The 17,286-nt window shown below is 35.7% G+C and overlaps 2 protein-coding genes across 8 annotated transcripts; both read right to left on the bottom strand.

The window, feature by feature from the left end:
- Positions 1 to 328: 328 nt before the first annotated feature.
- Positions 329 to 9,627, bottom strand: MYB3R-4 (myb domain protein 3r-4). Of its 6 annotated transcripts, none has more exons than XM_020697520.2 (13): positions 9,359 to 9,627; positions 8,708 to 8,783; positions 8,003 to 8,214; positions 7,560 to 7,614; positions 6,584 to 6,641; positions 4,798 to 4,892; positions 4,568 to 4,671; positions 4,181 to 4,309; positions 2,295 to 4,041; positions 1,542 to 1,876; positions 1,333 to 1,447; positions 1,013 to 1,249; positions 329 to 686 (listed from the first exon to the last, which is right to left on the bottom strand). In XM_020697520.2, exons 3-13 carry the CDS (start codon positions 8,080 to 8,082, stop codon positions 567 to 569), a joined length of 3,075 nt encoding a protein of 1,024 aa, XP_020553179.2. In that variant the 5' UTR covers positions 8,083 to 8,214; positions 8,708 to 8,783; positions 9,359 to 9,627; the 3' UTR covers positions 329 to 566. The 6 variants fall into 6 exon arrangements, with proteins under 6 accessions (XP_020553179.2, XP_020553183.2, XP_011089667.2 ...); XM_020697524.2 differs by having other exon boundaries at positions 8,003 to 8,186; XM_011091365.3 differs by lacking the exon at positions 8,708 to 8,783.
- An 875-nt stretch (positions 9,628 to 10,502) lies between these two features.
- Positions 10,503 to 14,888, bottom strand: LOC105170443 (DNA ligase (DUF630 and DUF632)). 2 transcript variants are annotated; one of them, XM_088884098.1, is made up of 5 exons: positions 14,683 to 14,888; positions 13,347 to 14,339; positions 12,220 to 12,395; positions 11,699 to 11,922; positions 10,503 to 11,507 (listed from the first exon to the last, which is right to left on the bottom strand). In XM_088884098.1, exons 2-5 carry the CDS (start codon positions 14,329 to 14,331, stop codon positions 10,706 to 10,708), a joined length of 2,187 nt encoding a protein of 728 aa, XP_088740224.1. In that variant the 5' UTR covers positions 14,332 to 14,339; positions 14,683 to 14,888; the 3' UTR covers positions 10,503 to 10,705. The 2 variants fall into 2 exon arrangements, with proteins under 2 accessions (XP_088740224.1, XP_011089542.3); XM_011091240.3 differs by having other exon boundaries at positions 13,347 to 14,888.
- Positions 14,889 to 17,286: the final 2,398 nt, after the last annotated feature.

Genomic DNA, 17,286 nt, shown 5'->3' with positions numbered 1-17,286 from the left:
TCGATGATTGAGCGGTTATTCACTTATTACTTCAAAATTTTATTGAAAATATTAACCATCACTATAGGCTTTATGCATTTCAATTCTTATATGTTTTTACGTATGTCATTAAACATAATTTAATAATAACATAAACTAAAAGTACATATAGTTCAATTGAATCAGTAAGAACTTAACGTGATGCGACTAATCAATCAAAGACATACCCAAGATGAGTTAAAGGTAAGGTAATTGCATTCTGATCCAAACACAGGTTCATTTTTGCTGAGGTGTTCTTGATAAGTTATTGTCATCTCATACCACATACACAATAGAGCAACAATCAGCCTAAAGAGTAAGTAATTGAATTAAATCCATACACACATCAACCTCAAGAATGAATAGTTGTTTTTAACAAAATCCATACCCCCTCTTGGGTTGGTTCTTTTATAGTTAAATTTGGGATGTATTTAAATCAAGATAAATGAAAAATAATACAATATAACGACACACATGTATGTAACTATCATACAAATATAGACTACAAGAAATTACAGTTGGATGATGTTGGCATGAATGCCTGCCTTCTACCTGCATTCCTTCAACAAATAAGAAGAGGGGCTAGAGAAACTAATGCTGTTTGAGGACTTTCCAGTTTCCTTCGCAGGCGTTGCGCATTCACTAAAGTCAAGGGTGCGTCTTTCTGTCTGCAACGGTTTTATGCTAAGTAAATCAACTCCAAGTTTAAAATGACTGTAAGAACAGAATTTGGAAAAAAAAAAAAATATGCACACAGAAACATGCACAATATAAAAAACACAAGTACCTATTATCATGATAAATGTGTAAAAAGACCCGCAGGGAAAATTATATCCGCTCCTTGAATTGATGAATTAATCTGAATCTTTAATTTTATAGATTTCTATTAATTCGATTAAAGTACTAGAAATGAAAACGTAGTTTTTGTGACCAAGATTTCTATAACAAAGAAGAAAAAGGGCAGTTCAGTGTAACAGTTTCTGGAGAACCATACCATGAAATTTGCAGCCAAAGCAGAATGATATTCTGCCTGAGAGTTCGGACTGTTATTGTTCTCCTTTCTTCCTTCATGGTTTACGGAGCATTGCCCCTTCATTATTGTTTCAGGGGTTTCATCTCCGAGAACCTCTTGGGCGTCAGCAAATGCACCAGCAGTCTGCTCTCCCAATTGCTTCATTAAACCAATGGCATCATAACTTCTGTCCCCGGGACTCAGAAAGTAGCCAATATCCTACAAAAACTCTTTCTATGAGATAAATAGATGCAGAGGGAAAAAAGAAGAGCTCAAAGCAGATTACTTGAGTAAAAGATTACCTCGATTGTTATATCTGTATCGATTCTGGGTCCGGGAACAAAAGTATTAATAAACCAAGGAGACTTCCAAGCCAAAGGAGATTCTATGCTCCTCTTAAATGGTGTCTCCACAAATCTGGAAACCGAAAATTGACAAGGAAAAAATTAGAAACACCACACGACCCATGGAATGAATAAAAAATTGGAATAAGCAGCCTCAACAGTCTTACATGCTATTGTTTTCAGAAGCTACACCTGTGCCAGAACTTTCGGCTTTCTTATCTGAAGGACTCAAGGACTGAAGAGATGTACTTATGACCAAATTAGTTCCATCCTTCTTTGTACACAGACGAGGAGAACAAATAACAGAAAAACATGAAGTCTCAGAAGAGGATAAGATTGCACCATTTTTTGATAAAGCATCTAGTCTTCGAGAATACTGATTTCCAAGAGCTCTAGGACTCGGACCAATTGCTCTGTCATTCTTACTTCCAAAACGGTCAGGAGAAAAGAATATCAAGTCATTCATATCATGTTCAACAAGGATTCCAGAAAACTCTCTTGCCTGCCATTATTGAAACAGTAAGGGATCAGATTCTAAAACCCCAAGAAGGCTCATGTGAGCAGTTAATTTTTTAACTTTTTGTGCACCGTTCTATAGGCTGCATCACTTAAATTGGAAAGTATTTATGATGTTAAAAGAAAATAATCAAAATCATCAATGTTTCTGGTGAGCAATGCCCTGTCGTACAAAACAACCAGACCCAGCCTTCTAGACAACATTCTCATGTAAGTGTTAAGTAATTCGGTTTTAGTTAAAGAGTTCACAAAAGAAGGCATTTAGGTTTATCTTATGGATTATATGCATTCCAAAACTCAGAGAAAAAACTCTACATTCAGGGTTATATGAATTTGTAAAATTCAGATATTCCTGGAAGTGCCCTTTAACTGATGCCAGTGGAGACGAAAACGAGAGTACTAACCTTTTCGGTGACATTATTTCCTCCACCCTTAGCTTTCACATCTGCAACAGCAGTTTGTTCTGTTATCTTGTTCAAAGAATCACTGCTATTGAACTCTTCTATTGATATTTTGATTTCTGGCACGATGATGTTCTCATTGCCCTCATTTTCTGCTTGTCCACAAGGAGGTGGCGCGTTTTCTTTTTCTTTACAGGAAGGTTCGGAGTTTCTTTTATTTGGAGATAATGACAACAGTGGTCCTTTCTTCTCCATACATTCATCAAACATAACCTCCAATCTGGAAAAATCATTGGTCAGATTGGAAAATGATTCTTGCTTTGAAAAACCTTCAAGCTTCTTTTCAAATCTCTTTTCTGACAAAGGAGACACCAAATCACGCTGTCTTTTCTTCAGAATTGATGGTGTGCTAGTAAAAGTTTTGGCTGCACTTTTCAGAACAGCAACAGGGCTATCATCTCTAGATGGTGAATCCCACAGTTTGAATGGAGTCATGGAAGATATCATCAGCTGGCGGATGCCGAGTGGACTGTACTCTTGATGCAAATCACTGCCAGATTGTATAAGATCACAACTGAAGAACGGTATATCCAAGCTTGGAAAACGAGGCGGCTCATAGAACAAAGCTCCAGACTCTTTCTGTTCATCAGATTTGATATCTTTGTCCTCAGAAGAACAGTGAGAATCATCACATGGTGCCAAGACAAAATCATTAGCTGGAACTAGTTTCGGCGCTTCTCTTGCCTCATTACAGTAATCAGACTCCTTGGAATAGATAAAGCGACCATGTGTACTTGGTGGAATACATTCCTGCCCTGCATTCTCATGTGAAGGATAACTATACTGATGTGGATTCATACTGAACATAAGCGAAGCATCAGCTGGAGGAAGTTGTGTAGGGAGGAGGGGGAGAGGTTGAATAACTGAATTGCCTGGTGGCATATAACAAGATTGTGAAGCAAATGTCTCATCTTCAGGAATCTGAAAATTTGAAGAGCGATGAAGCAATGAATCTGTAAGTCCATCAATGTCGCTAATAACATTTTCAGAGGGACAACATACGCCCAGGTCAGCCTCAGGGTATACCATTCTGTAGTCTAAATTAGCTATGGGGTTAGAGGTATTAGTGTCCCCCACCACTTTTTCCACGGAAGTAGAAGCACCTAAAGGAATAGAAGATTCTTGTGGAAATGGTACTGCTTCATGATTGTTCCTGTCACTCACAGATGGCAGGACCAGTCCGGATGACTCTTGCCCCAGATCAAGCAAAGACATGTCAGGTAGCTCATTCGCATTTAGTTGCCAATCTTTCCCTGCAAAGGTCCCCCAATCTAGTGGGAAATCATGTTCAAGGTACTTGTCATCCAGTTCACAAGGTACTTCTGGTATACCATATGTGGCTTCTTGAAATGTAGTACAATAATCCTCAGGATATGGAATTGACCCTGATTCTTCAGTCCCTCTGCAGTCTCTTCTGGGATGTGCAATTGCATCATTTAGAGGCTGAGAGAAGTTGGCAATTGTTGAACCTTGACTGCATTCAGAAGCTTCCTCCACTTCTACTCCCCCTTTAAAAACACTATCATCTTCGCCACTTTGTTGTGCCCTTGAAGAAGAGGAAGCTGCTGAGTGATTTGGACGGCTAACAAGAGGTGGACCTTGGAACTGTGAAAGCAATCCTGAAGCCAAATACATGTCCAATTTCTTCTTGACAGAACTATTCCAATGATTCTTTATTGCATTGTCAGTTCTGATGGCAAACATAGGCAACAAAAGCACTCCAAATGAGTGATATCTAGGAGAAATAACATAATATATCGACAATAGATATGCTAAATCTCTGAACACTATTGAAGTATTGCTTCCTGTAACTAAATGAATCCAAGTACCTCCCAGGCAAGAATTTGGTTAACTCTGCCCACTTGTTTCCATAAATTTGATGGGCGCGAATTAAAGCCAACTCCTCCTCTTGTGTCCAAGCTTCTTTATTTATGTTGGGATTAAGATGATTGTGCCACCTGAAAAATGAATAAGATCAACACACAAACAATATTGTATACACAATAATACAAGAAACAGAAATCTACTCTTTGTATGGGGCAAGGCGTGAAATTTGCACCTCAAGCCCACAACATCAAATCCACAATGAATAATGAAACACAAATCTTATATACCTGTAATGGCTAAATTTTCTGAAACATTCCAAATCTAAGTTCTGAACAGTGGTAAAGCTCTATATGAACTACAGATATCAATAAAAGCTCCTGCAAGCTCACCTTTCTCGACACTGCTTCCCAATACGTCCAGGAAGATGCTGTGCAATGGTAGACCACTTTTTGGGCCCATATTTACTGACCAACTCAATTATTATTTCATCCTCCTAATCACATAGTAAAAGAGTAATAAAATGGGCTCTCATAGACTTATGAAACAAACAAATGATGTGGTAAATGCATGGTAAATGGAAATCATATCCACAAATAAAAAACTAAGAAAGTTGCCTAACCTCTTTCGACCATGGACCTTTGACAAGTTCTGGATTAAGAACCTTCTGCCACCTATGTAAGCACTGTACATCTGTTCTATCCTTGAAACATTCCGCTAGATAAATAACATGCCATAGATTCAATACTCACAATTCAGCCAAACAAGAAGTAGATTTTGAGTTATTGATTGTTATTTTGGATTTGCAATCAGCAAACTCAAACATAAAACTTTTCCACGAATATTTACTCATAAAGAATGGATCAAAACAGTGAGCAAGAAGGAACAAGGAGCAATGTTGTTACTACTTTCTGCTTAGGTGGTAGCTTAACCATATTATTTAGTTAAAAATGTTTTGGGCAAATTGATGTGTCAAGTCCAAGCACAATATAGACCATAGAATGGTAACTTGATCATTTCAGAAGATAATAAAAGAAAATTTTGTGATATTAAGTGACAAAATTAAAAAGTAATTTACAGCGTTTCCTGAGTTATAGTGAAGTAGATCAGTAACCAGAATGAGGGTAAGGATTAATTATCAGAACCTGCAAGCTTGACATAATCAGGGAAGAAGCTAATTCTACCTAAGTTAGCTGGAAACTGCAGTTCTTAATGCATCGGAGGCAAAATTCCTTTGTTAAATAAGATGAAATTGTAGTGTGTGCCGGTAAGTGTATATATCTAGTGATGCAGATAGAACTCAAGTCAAGGAACTTTACCCACGCTCATCTAGGACCTGCTATATGTAACCTCTTTCATTCCACTCTTATCAAGTCTGACTTCCAAAATGTTCAGGCTCATCCTTTTCTATAATTCAACTCCTTTCAGGTCAGTATAGGTCAGTTTCGTTCTCTGTGTTTACCATTTTTTTATTTGTTTATTAATTTCTTCAGTGAATGTACATGGAGCCCTTTGCTAAATGCCCAACAATTTAAAATGACTCCCAACACTCATTTAATCACATTCCATCGTATGCCATTCAAATACTTCCTCTCTCTCCCTTTCAGACTTCCACCCTGTAGAATGTCATTTTCACTATACCACTTTTATGTAAAACTTATATATTAAGCCAATGACCACCTCACGTGTTGTAGAAATCTCATAAATTTCCTTAGGCAACACCTTTAACAGCATTCATTCACTTGACCTGCCTTTGTCACTGGCACCTCCATATTACATTCTGTTAGCTAGTCTATCTTCTATAGTAAGTGTAAATCCTTTTGTTTCTGAATACATACTAGAGAACTCCAACATGGCAAATCACTGGGGCCTTGCATCCACTGCACTACACAATCAGCAAAAATCAGAGACCACGGGATTTCAATTTCAAAAATTTTCATTGATTCATCCATAAACCAAAGATGCACTGCCTCAAGTTAATTGAAGCTGCCTTACAGAAACTAAAATTCAGAAGACTCATGATAATAACAAATTTACAGTGTCATTAATATGGAATTCACATAGCCAATTCCTGATTCCTTTAGAATTCTGAAATTCATCGGCACGTTTAGGAACTCTATACTTTGGTTTTCTAGATTAAGGGAAAAGGAAAGATCTGTCACTGTAGCGGACTAATAAGTCTTTAGATAAAGGTTAAGGTACATCTTAAGACCAAAGAGTTTAAGTACTCACTTCTTTCCATCAAGTATTCATTCTAGAAAATATTCATCAGGAGCACCCACAAGATTGAAAAAACAGCAGGCATGATATGAGGATAAGATTTGTATAGCAGGAGAAACCAGAGAACAATTGGACCCATTTTCAGTTACACAGGTATAAAACATAAGGCCTCAACTTCATCTTTCTACCTATCTTTTTCCAGTTTTTTCCTTTGAAGCGTTGAACAGCAATTCGTAATATCTCATCCTGTAAGAAAATAGAAAGCATTTAATTAGAACCACAACTCGTCATTGTCCACATTTACATTATGACTAACTCATGGTTAACAAATATAAATGAAAACTAAAACTGGAAAAGACCAGAAAAATTCTAATAACTGTATATATCATAATGCCCATTTGGAAATGAGAAAGCTAGAAGAAGATAAACCTTAAATTTTTACCACAAGGCTCCAATCAGCCACACTCCAAAATTTAGGTTGTGCAAGAATTGCTTATTGATTGCAAAGGACCTATTTCATACTTAGACAGCTAACTATTTTCTTTAGGGAAAAAAAGGATATTCCTCTCTTCCAACTAGAGCAGATTTTGTACAATTGTGAAAAAGTTGTCTTTACATTTTGGAATACTGATAGATCACATGATTGGTTTGGACTCTAAAATCCATGATCGACTTGCAATATGCCACACCTTTCTACATAAAATCAAATGGAATCACTATCTTCTTGGACTTGTTCTTCAAGTTTAAGGGAACTCATGCGCGACAAGGTAACTCAGCTTTTAGAAATCAGTACCATGTCATTGTCATTGTGGAGAATCAGTACTATGAAGAATGTTGACACCCAAAATACTAAGAAACTGATCACTAACAAGAATGAAAATAATTATACTTCGAAGTGTAGTTCATCAAGTGTGAGGGTGAGATGGTTCAGACCAAACAATTTTTCCCTCTTGAGTTCATGAAGCAAAAGGTATACCGTCATCCATATTATGTTTTTCTTTACCATCAGATATTCTTGAACATGCCCAATAATCTACCTGAAAATAAAATGCATTCACATAGAGATATAGATGGCTTTTCCAATACTTTGCAGAGAAAAGAAAAAAAAAATGAAAGCACAAGTTGCTGATGTGGATCATTTGCTACTATCGAAAAGATTCCAACCTCTTCTGCTGTCCACTGTCCCTTTGTGGAACGCCGTGTTGGGCCAGTAGTCCTCCTACATAAACAGTAGAAAGTTGCATTATAAGCACGGCTAAGTGTGTTTTGATTTGTGCTCATCATATGACTATGACATGGAGAATGGGAAAGCACGCAGTCTATTTTCCTCCAATAAAAGTTCACCAGATAAAAGAAATTTACAGCCAATCCGCAACACATATGTTCAAAAATTATAAAACTGTGTAAAATGTAAACCAGTTAATAAACGCTACAACTATATTGAGATACACTGATAAACCTTCAAACATGCACATAACATTTTAGGGTAAACAGAAAACCGCTTCACCTCATCAAGCATATCATCAACATATCACAGACTACAGAATGAAACAGATAAAGAAACACATAACATGAAGAATCAGCATTCTGTATGCTTCAAAAGTTACCCATGTAAAGGTCGAGCTCTATGTAGAAACTTTCTGCCTCCATCAGATAGCGTATTGTTACTTGTCCTATCACTTTCCATATTTACTTGACAAAGATCTGCATACGCCAATTCCAACACGTTGGCAATTTTCTCCAGGATGTCTTCCCCAAATCATTATATGCTACCCTATAACGAGGTAGGCACTGTCCGAATCCAGGATGAAATCAAAGACTAAGAATATGGAAGTCAGACAAGAGAAAGTCAGGATGCATACAAGTAAAATGCAGATATGCATCAATAACTAACATATGTATAAGCCCTCAAGAAGCATCCATTTTCTTCCCTATTTATATCGGCCATCTTACATTAAGAAAACAAAAGTAGGCAAGTTATTACTTGTTCAAGAAAATTATGTAGCTGTCAAGATTTTCTTGCATTAACTATCCATTGGATATATTCAATTTCAGAAGATACTTTTCCTGTGATATAGCAAAAGAATTAAATACGTTTGTGGGGTTTGAAATTTGAATTAACTCAATTGCAACTTAGTAAAGGTACAATACGAGGCAAATGGAAAACTCAAATTTCAAAAACCACTAGCCGAAGTTGTTAATAAAATTCCAATCCCATGAATAAAAAGTTAAAAAAGCATCATTTCCTAAAACAAATGACAAATCAAATAAGAAAGGGAACTACCAGTCATGGAAGTTCCTTATCTAGTTACCATAAATTTTTCTTGATTAAGGAAGCACAATGCTCTCCCTCGCATAAAAGTTGAAACTCTCTCTCAAGACAATAAACTGTGAAAATTATAATGACTAATGAGAATCATCAAATATAATAATACCTACATAATTTTACTTATCCAACAGAAAGAAATGATTTCATAAATTCCAAGCAAAACAATAAGCTGGTTTCTTAATTACAAAACTAAAAACCCACACAAATTTATGCCCAAATACCAGCCAGACAAACAAATATAAATAAATCAAGAATTCAGGAAAAGGTAACTCTCAAATTAAAAGGTCAAGTTCTGAAGCCAAAGAAATGAAGATAAATAAAATTTTTTATATTTTAAAACACCAAAAAAGAAAAGAAAAAAAGAAGATGTTATAATTATGCTATAGCCAAAAAAAGATCATACAGTAGAAAATATTCAAGGAAGGAACAAATAGGGAAATGACCCGCAAACGCACATATAAAAGAATAAATCAATCTCCAAATTCAAATTTAAAGTTCCTCTTCACTAGCGTCCCAAATTCATGCTCTTCCTAATACCGGCACAGCAACAACATTCACCAAGAAAAGAAATCAAAGAATTCGTCTCCAATCAAATAATAACACAACACGGGCTAATGAAGATTCAAAAACTCACCAAAACGAGCTTGACGAATTTCGACCCAACAACAGGAAAACTCGAAGTCCGACCGATCGCTTTGACGCGCATTTGCAGATCCAAACAAAAATTCATATATATCTATACATTTAACAATAACAGGAAAAAATAAAAGGATCTACAAAGGCACGCCGAAACTCGCAGAAATTGTACAGAGGGTATGTGAGTAGAGGGGTTTGAGTGAGAATTTGTGTGTTGGAGCGAGAGTAAAATTAAAAAAGAAAAAAGAAACGGTCCAAAGAATTCAAAATAAAAGAGGCCCCTGAAGGTAAACATCGAGCAACTTATTAGGTAAACAACGGCTCAGACCCTGCCACGTGCCGGTATCTGCCTACGATGACTGTTCTCTTCTTCAAAGTTTTTAAGGGCAACGGTATTATTTCCACCGGATACCTTCACTCTCGGGTACAACTTGTTTATGAGTGCGAGAATATTAAAAAAATAAAATTAAAAATTGATTTTTACTTCAAGAAAAAACAAAAAATATAAATACAAAAATTGACATCATCATCCACCAAACCCAAAGTCCATCTCATTTCATTTTTGAGAAATAGCTAATTATTTATTTGTAAGAAAATTGACAATTTTGTGATGATTTTTTTTGGTTGTTGGGATGCAATCATCATTTAATTATCATGCTTGTTTTTATGTCCTTTTCTTATTTTTTAGCATAATTATATTTACTCCCTTTTAATTTATGGTTTATTTATAAAAATTATAAATACACTCCCAAAAAATCTATATCACTTATACAAATCATTCTTATTTTTTTAAAAATTACACGTAAACCCATAAATAAATTACACGAATGGTTATTTTAATTATGCAAAAGACATAGATAATTTACGACAATAAATTCATAAATAAGGGAGTTTAAATGTAATTATTTCTTTTTTAATAAATTCATTATATTACAATTTTCAGTTAATAAATTAATTAATTAATAATAAGATATAATTAAGTAATAGTTATTCATACAGATATTATTATTATTACCAAAATAATCAATATATTAATGGAATTTGAATTCTTGACTTTATGATATATTAGAGACAATTTATGATATTAAAAAGAAAAAAGCTTAAGAACACAAAAACACTGTTACAAGAGTTGCTCCATAAAGTAGAGAAAAATCTTCACAAGTTCATACCTAAATGAAATCAATCACCAATAGGAGTCCTCAAGAAGCTGATAAAATAACTCATTCGAACAACAGTTCTACAAGAACAATATTGCAAAAACTGCAATATGTTAGACAACATAAAGAAACCTCCAAGAAACTTAGTCCTCTGCAAAAATATTGTACACAGGTTTAACAAAATCGGATTATGAAGCCCTATCTGGATGCTGTGATTGTGTGATCAATCTCAGTCTCTCGTAGGCATCGAAACACGCATGAGCATAGTCGGACAGAGCCCGGAACAGCTCCGGCAACCGGATTTTCAGACTCCCAAGTGATTTCTCCCTCACTTGAACACAGTGCTTCTGGTGATCTTCCATTTCGTCTTCCAATCTCTTTTTCAGGCTTTCCACCAGAAACTGCCTCTCGGAGACTGGGTCCTTGGCATTCGTTTCGACGGCCTTATCAGGGTCCGTCTCGTCCGTTGGTGGTCGTCGCTGCATGTATTTTTGGTACCATTCTTCAAAGGCCTGTTTCTTGCGGAAGTACTCTTTTCTCGTTTCCTCGTACTTATCCTTCAACTTCATTTCTTCTTCCTGATGAATGATAATGGTCTTTATCACTGCAGCAAAGGACGCGATTGCACTTTTTGCCACCTCGTCAGGGAGCTTCTCGAGGTGGTCGTGCCAGGAACGGAGCAGTGGCTGGATGGGGGGATTCAGAGTTCTTGGAGGCGATGAGACTTTTTCCTTCAGGCTGCTCTCGATGGGGATGAGGTTTAGTTTCAACCAGTTGTTGAGTGAGTTGATGTAATGTCTTTGATTTGTCACGAGCTTTTCAAACTGCAAGTGCCACTGCTCGACGACATTCGAGAGCTGCTTGGTACGCTCGTGATGGTGTTTGCTTGTTTCGATGAGAACCCCGGAGACATCGAGGGATTTGAGGTCGGTAACAATCTTCAGCTGGCTATCATGGTGTTGGCACATGGATTCCCACATATTGGTCATCCTTTAAGAGTTAAAAAATTAATCAAAATATGGGGAAATGTTACACAACCATTCTCAAATAGAACGAGGACAGGAATATTTGATACTGATGAATGCCCCAAGAAATGATCACTTGTTTGGAGTTACTACAGGATACCTTGTAATAAGCGACTTGATAAGTTCAAAGAGTAGATAACTAACAAAGAAACTCACCCTTGAACAAGAGCCACAAGTTTTGGATACAACTGCTTGTCACGTATATCATTCACTTCCGCGACAGTCGAATCCAATGATTGCATGTCAACTATATACCGTGTATGCAAGTGGCTGACAGCAGCTTTTGCTTTCTCCAGTTGCTCCGAACTAGCATTGCGTTTTTTCAGTTTGTTCAGCACGGCAACTTTACGCTGATATTCAAGTTTCATCAGCTCACCAGCCTATTAGAGCAAAGACAAACTGAAGTCAATTTTCCTACCAATTACCCACATAGGGAGTGGTTAATGAAACAGCAACTTGAGTCTTACCATCATCAACAAAAATGTAACATGGTACTAAGGCTAATCCCAAACCTCAACAGAAAAACAACCAAGATAATTGATGCAATAAAACAAGTAATAGGTTAAAACTGGAAAGATGCTTGTCATGTCCTGCTGTAAATTAACAAAGATGCAAAGAAAGAATCAACAGTACACCGAGATGGAATACAGGATAAATGAAGCACTGATTCAATTCACCTTCACTTCTTCATACAACTTCTTCTCCCATGCTAGCAACTTATCCAAAACAGTGGCATGTGTCTCATAATCTTCTGCATCAAGGATACCTTTTGTGCCATCACCATTAGGGATGCCTCTGAAAGACTTGTTCCAAGTAATAACTTGCATGACCCTTGCAGCATGATCAATGTGTCCTGAAATGCAGACACCATTAATCTATCAACCATAAGAAAAATGCCAGCTGATATATTACCACACTCCATAATCAACATCTCTTACAAGCAAATCGATAAGGAATAAGCTTAAATTTTCTTTCATTTGGCATCATTCTCTTTTGAAAATTATGACGATCATATGATCTACACTATCACATACTACATTACCTTACATACTTGATAAGAGTCTGAGGCAGGTGACCCCTTACTCTTAGAAATGCTAAACCAATAATACTCTACATATTAACTTACAATTCTGTAGGCTTGTCAAAAACAGCTTTCTCCACAGATGAAAGGCAAAGGGAATATAAACTTCAAAATGATAATTTAGTACATGTGGGAAACAAAGTGGTCAACAGATCTCTTCAAAATCCCAAGAAATAAAATGCTCAGCTTCTACAATTCAATAATTTCATGTAAAGGTCACACGCAAAAATTATTTTAAATAAACTACTAATATAATATCATCAGCCAGTCAGGTAGTTGATCCTCCAACAAAGATTTATAAGCATGTCCTATAGAATAGCATCACAAATTTAATAGTGGAGAAGCTAGAAAAAAACATTATTTCTTCCACAAGATATTCTTCTGGAGCCATGAAAAGATGGCCTAGACTAAATTTCGCATTTAAGATTCACTAATCCATGCACTGGAATATATTATAAGGTTCTCTTCTAATTGTGTACATTAGGTTGAGATATGGAGATTTTTAAGTTCCACTGATGCATGTATTTGGTTCAGGCTTAGTTCGACTCTCAAAAGACAGACACCTGCAAGTATAGATTATAACATGTTAGGGACGCAGCAATAAGAAGACAAGAACTCATACCCTGGGACAACTACCAATCCTTTATCCAGTAAAAGAAATAGTATATAAAACCAAATATAAAGCTAATATGTTAAACGTAAATAATAAAACAACATGATCACCTCTGTTATCAGCAAAATTTGAATGGTAATGCAACCTTGTGGCCTCTAGCATCTTTGAAACCTCCTGGGCGCTTTGAGAAGCCTTAAGGAAATGGTCATCAATCTCACTCAAAACTCTCAACAAATCCACACTATTTTTATTTCCCCCAACATTTCCACCAGTGATTTCAATCCTACTCATCGCAGGTGGCGCTGTATTTGAATGCAGAAACTGCTTCTCAACTCCCACACTTGCTGGTGTCTCTTCGGGTGTCTTGAACTCTTCAATACCCTCAAATCCCACTTGCTTCTCCGGCGTCTTAAACTCGACATTTCCTCCCACATTGCCAAAATTCCCATCAATCTTTCCATTTCTCTCCTCCACGTAACTCTCTTCTTCCTCCTCAACCTCTTCCAATGATTCTCGCGGCATATTGTCCATAAAAAAATAATCCCATGCCATTCCTCTAATCTCCGGCAGAGTAGTAGGATTTGGAGGAGTCCTTACCGGTGTCTCCACTCCAACCTCCTCAACCCCTTTCTTCCTCCTACGAAAACCTCCTTTCTCTTCTTCCTCTTCCTCCTCTTCCTCTTCATAAATATCGCTCTCATCCATGGCAATGCCTTTCATCTTTCCCTTCATATTCTCTGAATGCGATAATGCTGGCATCGTGACAGCACGCTGAAGTGGAGGCATTGGGGAAAAGGTTGGCAGTGGAGGAGGAGGGGGAGGGAGGCTAGACTCCATGGGCGGTGGAGGGGGTGGCGGGGGCTGCTCTGTGACAGGTGGGTCGGATGGGGCCACCGCCTCGGGTGGCGGAGGGGGAACCTCACCTTGAGCATAATCACTCAATGCGGCGCCAGTATCCTTAAGGGATACAGCATAGCCAGAGTGGGCTGATGCAAAAGCGTTCCTCACAGAAACAGCCTCTTTCATAATATTTCTCCTCTCTTTACATCTGGAAACTGACTCTTCATTGTCTATCTTTGATTGAGCACAACCCATTTGTATATCTGGGCTTGAATCGAAGAGGTTGGTGGGTTTCACATGTATAAATTTATTAAGTACATTTATACAAATATATACAACCAAAAGAAGAAATCACGCAGAAATGCGTCCCTATGAGCAAAATAGGAATCTTTCTTGATTATTTCCTTTCAAATGAAAAGGGCTTTCTGGGTTATACAGTTCATAGAAGAAACTACATAAAAATCACACATAAATACATCTCCGCATGTAAAAAAGGAACCCGACTAGATTTATGTCCACAAGGGTTTGAAATAAAAAAAGAAGGGTTTCCAACAAGGAGGATGAAACAGCAGTTCATGAAAATGAGAATGCATTCGCGAACATCACCTGTGTGTGTGTGTGTGTGAGAAACTCCGACCAGCTTCAACAAAATGGTGATGTATAGATACGATTACTCCTTCCTTATCTATCCGTGAAGATTCAATTTTTACTTTTGATTTTCTTTGCCCTTTTTGAAAACGGTGGATGAATGATGAATGCTGAGGAGGAAAGGAGAAACAGACAAATTTTATGCAGAGACAGTGCACTGAGAAGTACAGAGCGGCACGGAGAGAGAGAGGGCTCGGATTGTCTCCAGTCTTGCTTCGTGCAGTTATATTCTTTTTCAACTACCTGGCCAGGCGAACTCGTGCGACTTCATTAGCATAAAAGGAGCAAAAAGAAGTGGCGCTTTTGGATAAAATTGAGAAGTAAAGGAGTTTAGGTGCGAATGGGGCTCGCGGTTTTCAAAAACGGAAGGTGTAACGGTCACAATACTCGAGGTATGACGACGTCGTCTGGTTTTTTAGGCAATATTTATTACACATTTATATGCTTGCTTACATTTTTTATAAAAATTTACATGCAAGGCAATGTGAAAATATTGCATATTCTGAATCATATTGCTCGAAATTTAATTCTTACTACCTTTTTTTAAATATTTTATTAATTATGATCCGAATTAAGGTGGTGAATAACCTGCATGCCTAGTGTACTAACGTGTCCCTATCTTTTAACTTTTTCGAACTAGACTTGCAGCACGATTAAACTTGCTAAAATGGCCTCTAATTGAACCCTCATAAGTACAAATCAGAAAGAATAGAAAATATTTATAAAATTGTAGTACTCGATCTCAACATATTAAATACATACCTTACAAATAAAGACAACTTCTATTTATAAGAGCCACTTGTACGAACTGACATTGGGACTGATATTGGGCCACGTGTTAGATCTCTATTCTTTAGATAAATATTATATAGACGTCTGTGATTTCAGATATTCGGATCAGAATGGTCAGATTAAAAAAGGAAAACAAAAGCATGTAGATTCAATCTCTCTTTATGCCATGTTTACTTCAACTTATTGGATAAATGTCCCAAATATTAATTTGTGATTGTATAAGACAAAAAGACCCGCCATACTATGATGAATGGACTAGGACACGGCAAAACGAAAAATTTTAAAAAAAATTAGAACACAATACGACACTAACACAGGCACATATAGATATTTTTTATTAAATATATATTCTTAATTTTTCATAAAATTAAAAAATATTATATAAAAAATATCAAGATAAAATATAAAATAAACATGTCTTACATTTAAATATTTAATCAAATATGACAAAAATATATACATAATCAGTTTATTTTAACAAGTATGCAATGAAAATTTTCTAATCATCTAAATTAATTAAATCATCAAGACTGTCTCTCAAATTTTAGTAATTTTATCTCAAACTTAGTCCGAGGAATTAATTATTTTTTGTTTTATTAAGCCCATAACTTTAAAAGGAAAAAAACAATCTAGAAGTTTTTGAAAAATATAAGAAAAAATTCTAAACATGTCGAACACGCCAACAGAAGTGTCTAACACTGTGTCCTTTTTTTCTTTCCATTTTTTTATATTTTTCAATGCATAGATATCATGTCCGAAGCATGTTTGAGTCATGTTTGTATCTAACACTGTATCAAATAATTGCATTACAGTAGTCATATGACTCATATCAACCCATCACATTAATTGATTTATCTCCCTCTTGCTTCATCATGGATGATTTGGGTTGTCTTCTTCTCATCTTCAAAGAAATAGTCTAAAAAAAAAACTCTTAACTTGTTAAGAAAATGTTAAATTTCTTAATTAATTTTAAATTATTTCATTATCATCATTTTTATTTTTATATAAGCAATTGGTTATAATATAAGTAGATCAACATTTGCATATTTCAACTCAAAATTTTTTTATTATATTAAAAATTTTAAAATCCCAATTTTAGTTTAGGGTAAATTACGTTTTGCCAAACTATGCCCATTTTTCAGTTTCCTATCAAAAAGAAAATTCATGTCAACTTACCATCTCAACTTTGTTAAATTTACACTTTACCATATATGATCATTTTTATTGATTTTCTTGCCGAAAAACATTACATGTTGTACAAATATGAAAAACATTACATCATATAACCCTTAATATCACTTGTGCATGCATGTGATGTTTTTTTGAGAAAAAAATTGATTAAAAAATAGTTATAAATGACAAAATGCAAAATTTTTATAAAATTGAGATGGTAGTCGACACAAAAAGAAAAAAAACATTAAAATGCCAAAGTATAAAAACGGCGATAAGTCGGATGGCAAAATATAACTAACCCTTTAATTTATGCTAAATTCTCATTCTTTAAATTAGGGGGGAGAGAAAAAAAACTTTAATTTGTTAGATTGCAAGAAATCATAAATAAGGCAAATTCAGAAGCTAAACAAAAGGGATGCATAATTTATAGTCCAAACTGACTTGATCGAACTTTAATCAATTATATGATAAATGTAATATACTTACTGTGTGATTGATGTATAATTTAAAAAAAGTGACCAATCACATAATAAAACTTATTTTATAATTAAATTGATTCGACCAAATCAAATACGAACAAAAATTTTTCATAATTTC

Source organism: Sesamum indicum, linkage group LG1, assembly GCF_026168435.1.
Source record: "Sesamum indicum cultivar Baizhima isolate 11 linkage group LG1, ASM2616843v1, whole genome shotgun sequence".
Classification (NCBI taxonomy): Eukaryota; Viridiplantae; Streptophyta; class Magnoliopsida; order Lamiales; family Pedaliaceae; genus Sesamum; species Sesamum indicum.
This window is presented reverse-complemented; position numbering and strand designations above follow the sequence as displayed.